The sequence below is a fragment of the Panulirus ornatus genome, chromosome 7 (assembly GCF_036320965.1).
Source record: "Panulirus ornatus isolate Po-2019 chromosome 7, ASM3632096v1, whole genome shotgun sequence".
Lineage (NCBI taxonomy): Eukaryota > Metazoa > Arthropoda > Malacostraca > Decapoda > Palinuridae > Panulirus > Panulirus ornatus.
In genome coordinates this window covers 4,972,331-4,985,956 of record NC_092230.1, presented here as the reverse complement: position 1 = coordinate 4,985,956, position 13,626 = coordinate 4,972,331, and the positions used below count along the sequence as shown (strand labels likewise).

The following is a 13,626-nucleotide window of genomic DNA, read 5'->3' as shown; positions in this document are numbered from 1 at the left end:
CTTCAGCTGAGGATTCTTCTCATATCTATGATTTAATCCCACTAACCTCCTTTTAGCAAGTTTTTCATTCTTTTGTACATTACTTTTAGCAGCATTAGACTTCCAAGGTAGATCAAATTTATATCTACCGTCACTAAACTTTACAGTCTCAGAAAATTTTTTCAGAACAGGATTAGGAGGAAGATCATTACAAATGTCTTCCTTTGTACAAATACCAACAGATTTTAAATTCCAAAAGCTATGTAAGGTTGCTTCAGAAGGACTTTTGATGTGCAACAGTTGAGAAGTCACACCTTTCTCATTGGTGGGAGCTGTCCATGACTCGGATAGAACACAACCAAACACTGACTCTTTAGCTACTAATCCCTCAGCTTTCAAGCAATTGTTAGGAATCGTAAATCTCCAGTAAGCATCAAGACTTACCGAAATGTCGATTGTTACATGTCTGTTTTTCACATAATCATCAGCAAGGTGTACCGAGTTAAAAGTGTGTAGCCTCTCAAATGAAACGTATTGGCATAGCAAAGGTGCACATATTTTAGGAATTTATACAGCAAGTAAAGAATGCCCAATACCAATACAATCCATCGATTTCATGTCATAAACGTTACTCTGGGTACTTGTAGTAGTCTTTCTTCTTCCAAAGGCTGAATATGAAATATGTTCAGAAGGTAACCAATGAGGCCTAATTTTCTTTACAAAACTGCTAGATACATAAGATCTATCTGAACCTGTATCAAAAAGTAGAATAGCTTCAATACACAGGCCCCTCTCACCACACACACTAGCTGTTTGCAGAAAACTGCAGGTTTGATTCAAGTCAATTTTAGATTTAGATCTACTTTGAGCCACACCAACAAGATATACAGGTTTGCTGCTGGTATTTCCTTCCAAGTTTTCACCATCACTTAGCCTGGCAGTCTGATCAATAAGAATTTTCTCTGCCTTTGGCCACATCAACATTAGTTTTAGAGCAACACAGAACATTATGATTACACTTGAAACACTTTGCTCTACAAACTTTAGATTTTTTATTTTATTTATTTTGCTTTGTCGCTGTCTCCCGCGTTAGCGAGGTAGCGCAAGGAAACAGACGAAAGAAATGGCCCAACCCACCCACATACACATGTTTATACATACTTTAGATATGTGTCCTTTTTTAAGACACTCGAAACACAGTTTAGCGGAACAAATTTTCTCTTCTCGTTCAGCCCGTAAAAATCTAAGAACACTGAAACACTTCTCACTTGTGTGTGGTTTGCTACAAACCCATCCCTGAATGGACTTGCCTTTGATGAGGTTTGAAGAGCCAAAGCAGAACCTGGAGGCACTTTTCTTCTCTGCCTCACCTAGACTGTGGCCATCAGCTTTTCCTGTTGCTACATCCTTAAAGCTGTCTGACCATTCACAGTGCTCTGTCTCCTGGAGAATTGCAGGAGCCAAGCAAGGTCACTTTCATGACCAGAGCCTTCTCTAGACCACTCCAATTGAATGTCATGTGGCAGATGAGATAAGATGACTGTAGTTAAAAACAGGCCATACTAATCAACATTAATACCTAAAGCCTCCAAATTTTTTTTGTCAAAAGTTTATCTTGCAATTTCCACCAAAAAAGACATACTTGGATCCCTGAGGCCTGACAGGCATACTTATGCTGACCATAGAAACTTACTGCATCTGGGAAACACTGCACTGGAGTTGCCCCCAGCCAGTGGCCTGTCAAGAGTTAGGCACAAAAGTCTGAGAAGCAGCACTTAGAGCCTACCAATTATGCCAGGGAGTGAAAGGAATGACCAACTGAGGGTAATGGCACTAAATGTAATTGGGATGACAGGTAAGAGTAAAAGGAGAGAGCTTACGGAGATGTTTTAAAAGTTGTGGTTTGGATGTGTTAGAGATTGGGGAAACCTATATCCTTGAATGGATTGAAAATGGAAATAATGAATGCAAGTTATATGAAAATGATGAATGTAATTTATGGGAGGGTGGAAGGAGGAGTGGTATGGAAAGGAATGAAAGAAAATTATCAAGGAAGAGGGAAAGAAGGATCTACAATTGTGCTATCTCAGAGTATTATCTTAGAGTATGGGAGGGTGTTACAGAGCATGGCTGGAATTGCTCAAGAATAGTTTGGGAGAAAGGAAGATTGGAACTGAGATATGCATGGGTATGTGTACATGTGCCTGTGAGTATGAAGACTGTGAGAGGTAAGGATGAAATGAAGCATTTCTTGAGATGTTTGAATGATTATATAGATGGTTTTTAGATGGAGAGAAAGTCGGTTGTAATGGGTGATATGAATGTGAAAGGTGGGATATAATGAAATTGGCAACATAGTTGGTAAATGGGAAGTGCCTGCAGTAAATGAAAATGATAGTTATCTTGTGGGTATACCTACTGAGAGGGGGTTTCTTCCTTGCAGACTCCTTTTTTAAGTGCAAGATAATCTATGAGTATACATGGATGAAAGATGATTGACTATCTGGCCGTGCTTGATGCTAGAATTGAGATTATTCTTTGGAGACTTTTTCATTTCACAATTCTTGTGGGGATGAGGAGCAAGAAGTGGAGGTATGATGTAAGGAAGAATGGACATGTAAAAGTGTTGGCAAGTGAGATGCATGTAGGGATGCAATCGTGTGTGAATGAGGTGTTTAGAATGTTTAGAGAAAGACTGTTAAGAGCTGAACAATTTACATTTGGATACAAGGTCATGAGATTTAGGAATAAAAAGGGAAATGCATTTTTGACAGACGAGATTAGAAATGCTGAGTAAGAGAAGAAAAAAAGCATATGGCTAATTGCTTGAAAGGAATGGACAAGTGGAAGTTCAGCAGAGGAGGAGGGAAGAATATAAGATGTGTAAATAAAATGTTAAGAAGCTGATAGAGGAAAGTAAAGAAAGAGTAGATGAAGATTTTGGAAGAAAGTTGAGTGAAGAGTTTAGGGAAGATAAGTAATTGTACTGGAAGTAAATGAAAAAGGAAAACAAGTGCATGTAAGAGTGAAAATGATGATGGGAGAAGTAAGAAAAAGGAGTAAAAGGAAGTAAGATGGAATGTTTTGTAGAACTGATGAATGTAGGTGGAGGTGAGGGTGCGTTTTTACATGTATGGGTATGGAGGATGGAAGGAAGAGGATAAAAGTGCAAGGGCCTTTAGCAAGTAAGGAGGGAAAAAGGGCAATAACGAGGCTTTAGGTAGGAAAGCCACCTGGAGTAGATGGGATTATGGCTTAATCACTGAAATATGGAGGAGAAAGTGTGACAAACTGGATGCATTTATGTGATTTAGCATGGAGCTCTCTTGGGTTAGTTCAGTGATATGGAAGGAGAGATAAGGGAGAGAGCAGTATAAGGTTGAAGAGTCATTGGGTTCCTTGATAGTATTGTGAAGGATAGAGTACAGAAGTGGATTAACAGCATAGTCATCCCAACCCTGACCTATGAAGCTGAGACATAGACGTGGAATAATTAGCAGAAATCAAGAATCCAGGTTGTGGAAATGAGTTTTTTGAGAAGAGCATGAGATATGACATGATGGAATAAAGAAGGAAATGAGGGAGTGTATGAGAGATGTGATATAGCAGGGAATGCATGGGGAATGAATTTTGGAGTGGTAGAGTGAGTAAAATGTAATGCTTTATGTGGTTTGGGCATGTGGAAAGAATGCAGGACAGGTAGTTTACAGTGAGTGTATTATGGTTCAGTTTAAGAGGTTGGTGTGAGAGAAAGGCCACATGTACCAAATAGAGTGGAGGAGCACTAGAGGGAGAGGAATGGTGGAAGAATACATGGACCGGAGTACTAGTGATGCATGGAGATAATTGAAGATTCTTTTGCTGTGGTCATCCCCTTGATTGGAGTTTTTGGAGGGAACTGGCATCAGAGATATAAACAGAGAGATGGATTTATAGACTAGCAGAGTGTCACATAGTTTGATTCTGGGATCATTACTCTTCCTTATGTACATTAATGACTTGTCTGAAGGTATGGAGTCCTACCTGAATAAATTTGCAGATGTAAAATTCATAATGGAAGTGAAAAGCAAAGAGCATTGCATCAGCTTACAAGTGGACCTAAATAGACTCCAAAGTTGGTCTGAATGTGTTGATTAGATTATCCCTTGCAGGTGTAAAGTGATGCTAGGACAAGCAAAATACAGCTTCAATATAATCATTACTTGGTTGGAAGTAAACTTCAAGATTGTGTGTGATTGGGAGTTAAGTGTAGACATCATCTCTAACCTATTGCCAGAGTCCCACATTAAGTGAATAGCTAAGAAGATAAACCATCTGCAGGCAAATATTAAAATAGCCTTGAATCATATGGATAAAGTAGTATTAGCTAGCTATTTGTATTTTACAGAAGGCCAAAGCTTCTCAGATTTGGTCACTGCCCCTAAAAAAGCACTAAGAACTCGTAGAGAAATTCCAAATTAGAGCAACAAAGATGGAACCAGAATTAAGGGAGCTAAGCTTAAGTTTATTCATCTTGGAAGAGAAAAGAGTGAGGAGTGACCTAATCACAACCTCCAAGTTTTCAAAAGAGATCAACAAAGTGGACAGTACTTTGAGATATGTAGGATAGAGGAGCCAGAGGACAGAACGTAATATTAACTAAGAAAATTATAAATAAGGATGTAAAGAAATATGTTTTAGTATAAGAGTGGTGGATGATCAGAACAGATTGACTGAGGACATGATAGATGCAGACAGCAAGCATAAATTCAAGAGGTTGTATGATAGTAGAGTGAGATCAAGAGATTGAGCCCCATGAGTGTAAAACTGCCTCTCCAAACAGTACAGATAGGTAATTATATGCAGCAACTCAGCACCCTTCAACCACTAAATATGACAGACTTTTGTACACTCCCAGCAACCCCCTGCCTTCACAAAATACACCCTGGAACTTTCATTTACTCTAAAGCCCCAACATAGCATGCAATCCCCTCATGCTGCAAGCCCACATGTCTTACAACTCCCACCACACACTGTAATTCTCACATTCCATACAACACGACACTTACTTTGCCATGGAACCCCAACTACCCATTCATACCTCTGCCATTCCTGTATGACATATAACCTCCATACACCCTGCAACCTCCACTTTCTCTACAACTACAACAAAAGTCTACCACTGGTTTAAGTTGTTTATTTGTGTTTCGCTGTATGAATGATTTAGAAGATATTGTCTTAGGTCTTTTACTTTTGACTGCAGTGAATAATTGTATTTATTCATGTTGACTGCAGTGAATAATTCTGTTTATTTCTATCGTCCTAACATTAAAAGCTGAATATCTTGTGTAATTTCTTTGCAGGCCAAGTGGGCAATGTGATAACTAATCGTAATGCTAATAGGCTAGAGTTTGAGAGATTACTGGTAAGTCTTTCCATATGTTCTTTGCATTACTTTGTAGGATAAAGTTGATAAATTGCCACACTAATTTTTTTCATGAAGTATGTAATGCCATATGTTTAGATTGTATTTTGTGGTATGTAAGATGCACAGCAATATAAGATGCATCTTGATTTTAGAGGGAAATATACAAAAAATCCTTCAGTTAGTGCAAGCATCTGACATTTTACTTTTACCATCATCAAACAAAACACATGAATGTAGCATGCTGAAACCATGCTTTTTCCTTAATCTGTAATACAAGGATGGAGTCCCTATAAAACTATTGATACCACTTATTGAGCATTACTACTCTCTTACTTAGCAAGATCTGTTGGGCTGGCCCATTTTTACCATGTGATAATAGGTTTGATTTATACGAGTTGGATGTGTTCCATTTTCTAGGGACACATCCCGGATGGTACATCACAGGAAAGTATATATGCTGTACGTGACACACACATGATATTTCAGCTCAGTTGCAGTGTAGGACATAACCAACATGCTGATAACATGACTAATGGATGACAACTGGCCACATATGTAAGATGAATATTGGAAGTGGAAATAGCCAGTAGGAATATAAGGTGGACGCTTCAGGAACCACCACTTTAGAGTTGCCCTCTTCCAGTGGCCTGTTAAGAGTGAGACATGAAAGGTGTAGAAGTGAGAATTTAGTTCACCAATTATGGAGACTTTTGCTGTGGCTACATCCACAAGGGATTTTCTGAAGGAACAGCATCAAGAGAGATAAATAGATAGATAAGTTGACCATTAGAGACATTTTTATGGAAGTAAGTGCATCTTATAAACCAGAAAATATGTATAATCTTGTGGTTGTACTGGAGTATATTTTGATAAAACAAAAACCTTTAGAGGTATGCTTGGAACTTAGAGGTAGATCATTTCTTGTTGATTTTTTCTCTTAGTACCATTTGTTCTTGATGTTGCTTTGCTAATGTGGGAAATGGCAAATTGATATATATGTATATGTATGGACATATGTATTTGAAAAATAGATCATGTAGTTTCAATGGCTTGTGCTCTAATATATGCTGAGATGACATAATTGGTAATAATATTTCATCAGCTCATAAAGATGACAGAAATAGAAATTATGTATATTGTTATTGATATTAGTTCAGATATTCTTGATACTGGATTTACTATAATTGATTTATACTTTTGATAATGTTCTTGCTTTCTTTCCTTGTGAGTGACATTTGCCCATTCATACCACCAGGATGGGGCTAAGTTGTACATGCGTCACCACAAGGTGCCCAGAGCAATGCAGAGGAGAGTGCAGCGCTGGTATGACTACTCTTGGTCCAGGTAAGCTGAGGAGGGTTGTCTGTGTCTGTTGTGTCTGCTTATTCTATCATTTTCTATGCATAGTCACTTGTTTTTTACTTCCTCTTTATACCTCCTCCTCAAATTTCTTTTTGTATGCATAGTTAGCTGTTGATAGTGCCTATTGACCAAGTGTTTAATTTTTTTCTCCAGGACTTGGGCATTTCAGATTGTAACAATTCATCACCCATAGCTTTCTTTGGGGAATGAAAGTTATCAGTATTGGAATACATCTGCAGGTGTCTTGACTTAGCTGGATGATCTTTACTCTAGAAAAATCCAACTCCATCTGCTGAGTTTGAGATTAGTTAAAGTTGTTCATAACTGTGCATCATTTACTTGAGGACATGGTATAGTGCTCTCATAATTTTGAGTTTGGTTGAGAACTTTAATTGGATTTTCAGACTAATGGTGATATAGTGATTGCAGTCTAAATTGAAAGATGTGTTAATTATTTATTTCTCATATCCTTAGTAATAAGATCAAATGAATTAAACGTTAAAAAACACTTTCTGTGATTTTTCTGTGCTGTATTGGATGTTCAAAGGGAGTCCTGCATACCAAGAGTCACAAAAGATTGTAGTGTAAACGTTTTATGAAAGGAAAAATGATGGCAGTTAGCTCTCTGACAAACTTTGAATTATTAGGCTACATACTAACCCACTTTTTAGATTTCATTACCAGGTGTATTTATCGTCATGCATATTGTTGTTTCTTATCTCCATTTGAATACTCAAATCACAGTTTAGCCCAAAAATTCTTGTAGTACTAAGAGTGTTGTATTAGAATCCATAATCCTTTGATCATTTTCTTTTCTGTGAACAGCATGGCAAAAGCCAAACATGCCCCAAGCAAGACCATCTCTCATGAAAAGAAAAATGATACAACAGTTTATTAGGGCACTGCTAGCTTTTGTCAGCATGACTTATAAAGATAGAAAGGTTACAGAGAGAGGGTAAGAGGAAAGAAGGAAGAGAATGCCACATCATATCTGTTTAAAGATGGAAGGAGATATCATAATGGTCAGTTATTGAGATGCCAGGCCCAATATGGAAACTGTGAAAAGCAACAACCAGACACATGTTTAGGTAAGCTTTGAGGGAACAACACATGCAGATACCTCGCAAACAGCAGAGGCCATAATTGCACTGTAGATCAAGGAGAGAGCAGCAACAGCATGAGAAGTGTGAGGGTTTACTTGATTGCAATCTTTAAGTTTTTGAAATGCATTGATAACAAAGATAATGGATAGTCCTTCTAGAGATTTAGGGTTAAAGCAACAAGAGGACATAACATGAAATTAAGTAAGGAACTTGATAGAAAAAGATGTCATGAAGTATTTTCATAGTGAGTGGTGGATGAATGGAGTAAGATGTCTGAGGACATGGTTAATGCAGATAGCATACATAAACTCAAGAAGTGGTATGACTGTAAAGAATGTTCAAGATGGGGCCCCATGAGAGTAAAACTCCTCCTGTACATTACAAACGGGTAATACAAAAAGATTGTAGTTATAAAGGTTGGAGCGAGGTGATGATTGGAGAATCAATGAGACAGAAGGTTTTTGATTCCAGTCTTCCATGATAGAACCCCTGCAGATATGAAATAGTTGCTCACAAGAAAATTATTACAGTAAATGTATAACACCTTTACTCACAAAAGTACATTCTATAAGACTGAACTACTGTCATAATTCATCAGAAAATTAAATGACTTTGCATGAGGAGTAACTCGCTCAGGAATTCTAAATGCTATATGAAAGAGTGCATTATAGGAATGTAATTGTTAATTGATGTTTATTGCTGTCTTGATCTGTCAAAAAGCTTTTCTACAATATATTAAGAAGATTTTGGGGGCTGATATATTTCAGGCTTTTTTTCAATATGTATTGATTATTGAGTAAAATGGTGTCTAATTCTAATTTGTATGGTTTAGAAAGTGCTGTTTGTTATTTATCTATACTTTTCTCTGTAGCTGTAAAAGTATTACATACATACGAAAGGATTAGCATGGTCTACAGGATAGCTCCAATTATCCAAAATTCAGGGAATGGAAAACTCTTGGTAACTAGCACTGGGCTAAATTCCTCCCCTCAGAATGAAATCCAACTATCTGAATGTTTGGGTAAAAAAAATTCAGCCAAAAATGTATGCAATATGTGTTTGTTCTATAGTTGACTTTCAGCCATGGCAGGGTATTAATACATGAACCACTTTACTCATTGAACTAGTAGGATCACTTCATGACCCTAATTTCTCCATTGTTGACATACTAACTCTATTATGGGATTTGGACATTCAACTGGACAGTGATTTTTGTAGTAAGAAGTGAAAGCATGTTCTATGAAGACTAACATATAGTTCATTTGCCATCTAGAGAAGAGAGTGATTCAAGGACAAGACAGAAGGAAATCAGATTCATATCTGTTGAGTTGGTCAATTTTTTTTTAAGTTGGGATCAAAGAGCCTTGTAGTTTTTGTGGCTGATAAATTTGAAGCTGTGACACGGCATTGAGAATTAAGGTACAAGGAATACAAAGAATCAGCTAGACCTAACACCTTCACCTCATGTTCTTCTTCACCAGCTGCTGAGCTTCCAAGTAATTTATCTATGGTACTGTACAAATGTCAAATTCAAGAGCACCAAAAAATATTCTACAGGGTTAGCACAAGTCTCAAATGCACATGACTTATTTGTTTCCCCCAAGAGTAAAGTCCTGCAAACCAAGTTTTTTGCTTATCAAATTTAGCTGGGTCCCAGCTGAGTTTGATAAATGGAGCTGTGCTAGTTGATAATGAATTGTATTACTCTCTCTCATCAAGTAACTTTGCCTGTATGCAGTTACACTGTAAGTAGATAGTCTCTTTTGGTGAGTTCCCTTGATGTCAGTTGATGAAAAGCATTACAATTCATCAAGGATTTTCACAGTCCAAAGGAGTCGCTCATATCCCTTCTAATCCTAGTACAACCTTGAAGCTGGAGGTTTTCTGTAAAAGAGGTCTTGGGGTTACATAATCAGTTCAACAACTATGCCCTTTTCCAATTGTATCTTTATTTTCTTACATTGATGAAAAGGTGTCTCTTGTTACTTGTTCTGAGAGAATTAGATGAAACAGAAGTTTGATCATGATTCTGTTCAAGGTGTTTTCCATCCTATGGGCTCCACATCTTGTGACTCAGAACTAGTACTATTAATTTTTACTATAAAAACACATTTTACATTGTATAGAATAAGCTGTATTGCTGTATTTGTTCTTCACCAGAGGTCGGATACAAGGCGGTGGGGATATCAACACAGCCCTGGGTCTCCTCCCAGACAAGTTAAGGACAGAGTTGGCTTTGCACGTCAACCTTCTTACACTCAAGAAGGTATGTCTTCATACCTTATGCCTGCCCCATGCTGTTTCATATGGTCTGTGTCACATAATGTTTTAGTAACCTATCTGTACTATGACCTGGCTAAACCCATTCTGTCTTACTTGTTTAACTGTTCAGCAGACCTTTACAGGGGTTGTTATCAGTAAATCAGATCCCTCACAATGGTTGACCTTGACATGTCATCTCTTAGTTATGTTTAAAAGTGAACACTGGATAAGCACCACTGTCAGATGCTGTGTTGATTATCATGACTCGCTACATTTGCTGCCTTTGAGAATTAAAGAAAATGTTAATGTATTGAAAGGAATGCAAATTTTGATGATGAGTGTTGACGCATTTGTTATTTAGCTGATGGGGAAAGGAAATCCCCACTGGAAATGTTCCTCAGTGGTGGAAAAGGGATCTTAGCTAAACTAGGGTGCTCATTTTGGGAGTTGTAAACCAACCAGTGGTGAAAAGTCCTACTGCTTAAGCAGTGAATCCTGTGCGTGAGATCCCAAAGAAGCCTCAGAACTTGACAGACCTCAGTGGTACAACTAGCTGCAAAAAAAATTAGAAATTGCAAAACTTGATTTTAGTGCTAATACAAACAAAGAAGATGATATGTTACAACTTATGGAGAGAAATGTACATAATCTTTGACTAGAAGAAACCACACTAAGAAGTAACTAGTAAAGACACTAGTGAAGAAACTAGTAAAGAGTTCAGAGACAAGTATGTTCTTATGTATAGTGGATTTGGAGAACGAAATGTTCAGGATGATGTATAGATGATAGTAGGACCAAAGCTCTCAAGAAACAGAAAAGCTGTAAAGTTGATATATAAAAGAATCATTATGTTATCTGGCTCAAGTTCTGTCTTCCAACTACCATGCTTATCCTGTGTTTCACATACTTCTCTCCTAATTCTACAAATATTTTATCAATGTCTTTCTTCAGTTATATAAATTCATGTCATGAAGATGTGACTTCCTCTCACCTGCTAGCTGAGATCCTTTACCAAGGGGATTTCATCATTCCTCTTAGGGAATGGTTGAATTCTTCCTATACAGATGTTAGGAGTATTGAAGCCTCATGTTCTCCATTCTCAGTGATGTAAAGCAGATTATCACCCACCTCACCCATATTCCTGACTGCTTTGACCACTTTCCTAAATTCTGGATATGTTTTTTGCCTTCAGTCCTTCACACTGTCGCTACAAAATTTGATCCCCAATTGGTTCATCTGGAATGAAAATAAAACAACAGGCCCAGATAAGTTTAATCCAAGGGCAGTGAAAGATGCAAGAAATGAGATAGTTAAAACCTTGCCAGCTCTTTTCAATACATTGCATGCTATGGAGAAACTTCCAGAGGAATGGATGCTTGGTATTGCAACACCCATTTTCTAAAAAGTTAGTAAATTACTATCCAGCAATTGATGGCCAGTTACCTTAATGCTTGTCATTGGTAAACTTATGGAAACCATCATTTGGGATAAGACTGTAAACCATTTAGAGTACCACCATGTAATAAAAGATTCTTAGCATGGTTTAGGTGAAATCTCTTATGTCTGACATATTCACATGTTTTCTTTAATGATGCAGTCAACATGTTCGGTGAAAGTAAAGCAGTTGATATCATCTATCTTGACTTTCATAAGCATTCAGTAAAGTTCCACGATACAGGTTGGTACCAATGGGATTGTACATCATTGGTTAGGAAACTGGTTGACTGACTGTAAACAAAGAGTTGTGATTAATGACCAAGCATCAGTATGGTTAGATATAACAAGTGGTGTGTCACAGGGATCAGTCATAGGACTGGCTCTCTTCCTCATATATAGTAATGTTATTGATGATGGGCTGCATTGTAAGACATTAGAATTTGCATACAATACTAACTTGGGAAATAAGTCAACTACAGAAATTGAATGGCTGCAGCTTCATACAGACAACCTGATGGACTTGGCTGACAGTTGAGAAATGAATTGTTTATATCAGTAAGTGCAAAAATTTACTTTTCATTAGTGAAAATGAGAAGGCAAGCTACAGTATGAATTTTCTTAAACCACAAAAGGAAATGAGGATCAAGTGAATTAGAGACAAGTAAGCAGTGCACAGAAGCAAGTAAAAGGACTAAACAAAATTCTTAGATTTATAGGTAGGGATATTGAATTTACGACTAAAGAAATTATCCTTACTCTTTACAAGTTTCTTGTGCAACCTTATGAATATTGCACTTAGTTTTGGCACTTAAAACAACATTGACTGAATGGAGAGAGTACAGAAGTGAGCTGCTAAGACGATTCTCAGACTGAGAAACAAATCTTATGAGAGCTGATGAAATGACTTTTATCTATTTAGTTATTGAAGAGAAAGTTAAGAGGTGATCTAATGCACTCATTCAGAATTATCAAATGCTATGATAACCTTGATCAAATGAGGAAACTTGAGTTAGAGTCATTGGGTTTCACTTATAGTAATGGTTACAGACTTGTGTACAAATGTTTTACTTTGAATAAAGCAAAGTACTTTTTTCAGTAGGATTGTTAATATGTGGATTGATTTGCCAGTTAGTGTTAGAAAGTAGTGCCATAGATATCAAGAATACACTTTATAGATATTTTGCTTCAGATCCACAACTGACATTCTTTTTGCCATCTTAGCTACATGAAAAGTTTAGTGTTTTTGTATTTCAAAAAGTTTGTCTTTCTATTTTTCCCATACTGGTCCATGAGTTTCACATTTCTACCTCTTATCACAATTAGATTTGAAAGGATCCATCAGATTGTTGTTTGAACCTTTTGTATTCTTTTGTATCAAGTTAAGAGGTTTTTTGATAGTAGACAATGAAATGGGGCCCTACAATTGTACATCTACCTCCCTGTACAATACAAATAGGTGATTAGGTAATTACACACACACACACACACACACACTCCACCTGCATAAGGTTACATTGCATGGATGTGTTGTTGGTAATACAGTCTTATTAAAGAATTCTCTCCAAGCACAGGAGCATTTAGAAAGAAGTCTTAGGTAACACCAAGATTCTTTCATAGAAATGCGTCCTTTGGTAATTATAGATGAATGAAGTTGATGAATATATATGTATTTAACTTCGCTGTTCACTCCCATGAAAAAGATTATCGTGTTTATCATGATGTACCTCATCTCTTCTTAGGTCAGCATCTTCAAAGAATGCCAGCCAGAATTTCTCCATGACTTAGTGCTCAAGATGAAGGCCTACATTTTTACTCCAGGTGACCTTATTTGTCGGAAAGGGGAGGTCGCTCGGGAAATGTTTATCATTGCTGATGGCATCTTGGAGGTCATAAGGTCAGTATAGGTTTTGAAGGTATGAGTGAGATCATAAGCTTCATCATAAAGATTATGGCATTCAGGAGAAAGTCATACCCAGTGTTAAGGTCACAATGTCATTATTTAGGTTGTATGATCATGGTAAAAAATGGTTACTAGTATGATTTGATGGCCAGTGCTGGGTCCCTTAAGTTGATAGA

General features: G+C 37.2%; 1 protein-coding gene across 1 annotated transcript in view; it reads left to right on the top strand.

Annotated features, from left to right (window-relative positions):
• LOC139749653 (uncharacterized) overlaps window positions 1-13,626 on the top strand; it is a 913,398-nt gene that overhangs the window by 768,012 nt on the left and 131,760 nt on the right. Inside the window, exons 11-14 of the mRNA XM_071663824.1 lie at window positions 5,322-5,383; window positions 6,642-6,730; window positions 10,012-10,117; window positions 13,290-13,444. Of these exons, the coding sequence (XP_071519925.1) occupies window positions 5,322-5,383; window positions 6,642-6,730; window positions 10,012-10,117; window positions 13,290-13,444 (412 nt within the window). The remainder of the gene's footprint in view (window positions 1-5,321; window positions 5,384-6,641; window positions 6,731-10,011; window positions 10,118-13,289; window positions 13,445-13,626) is intronic.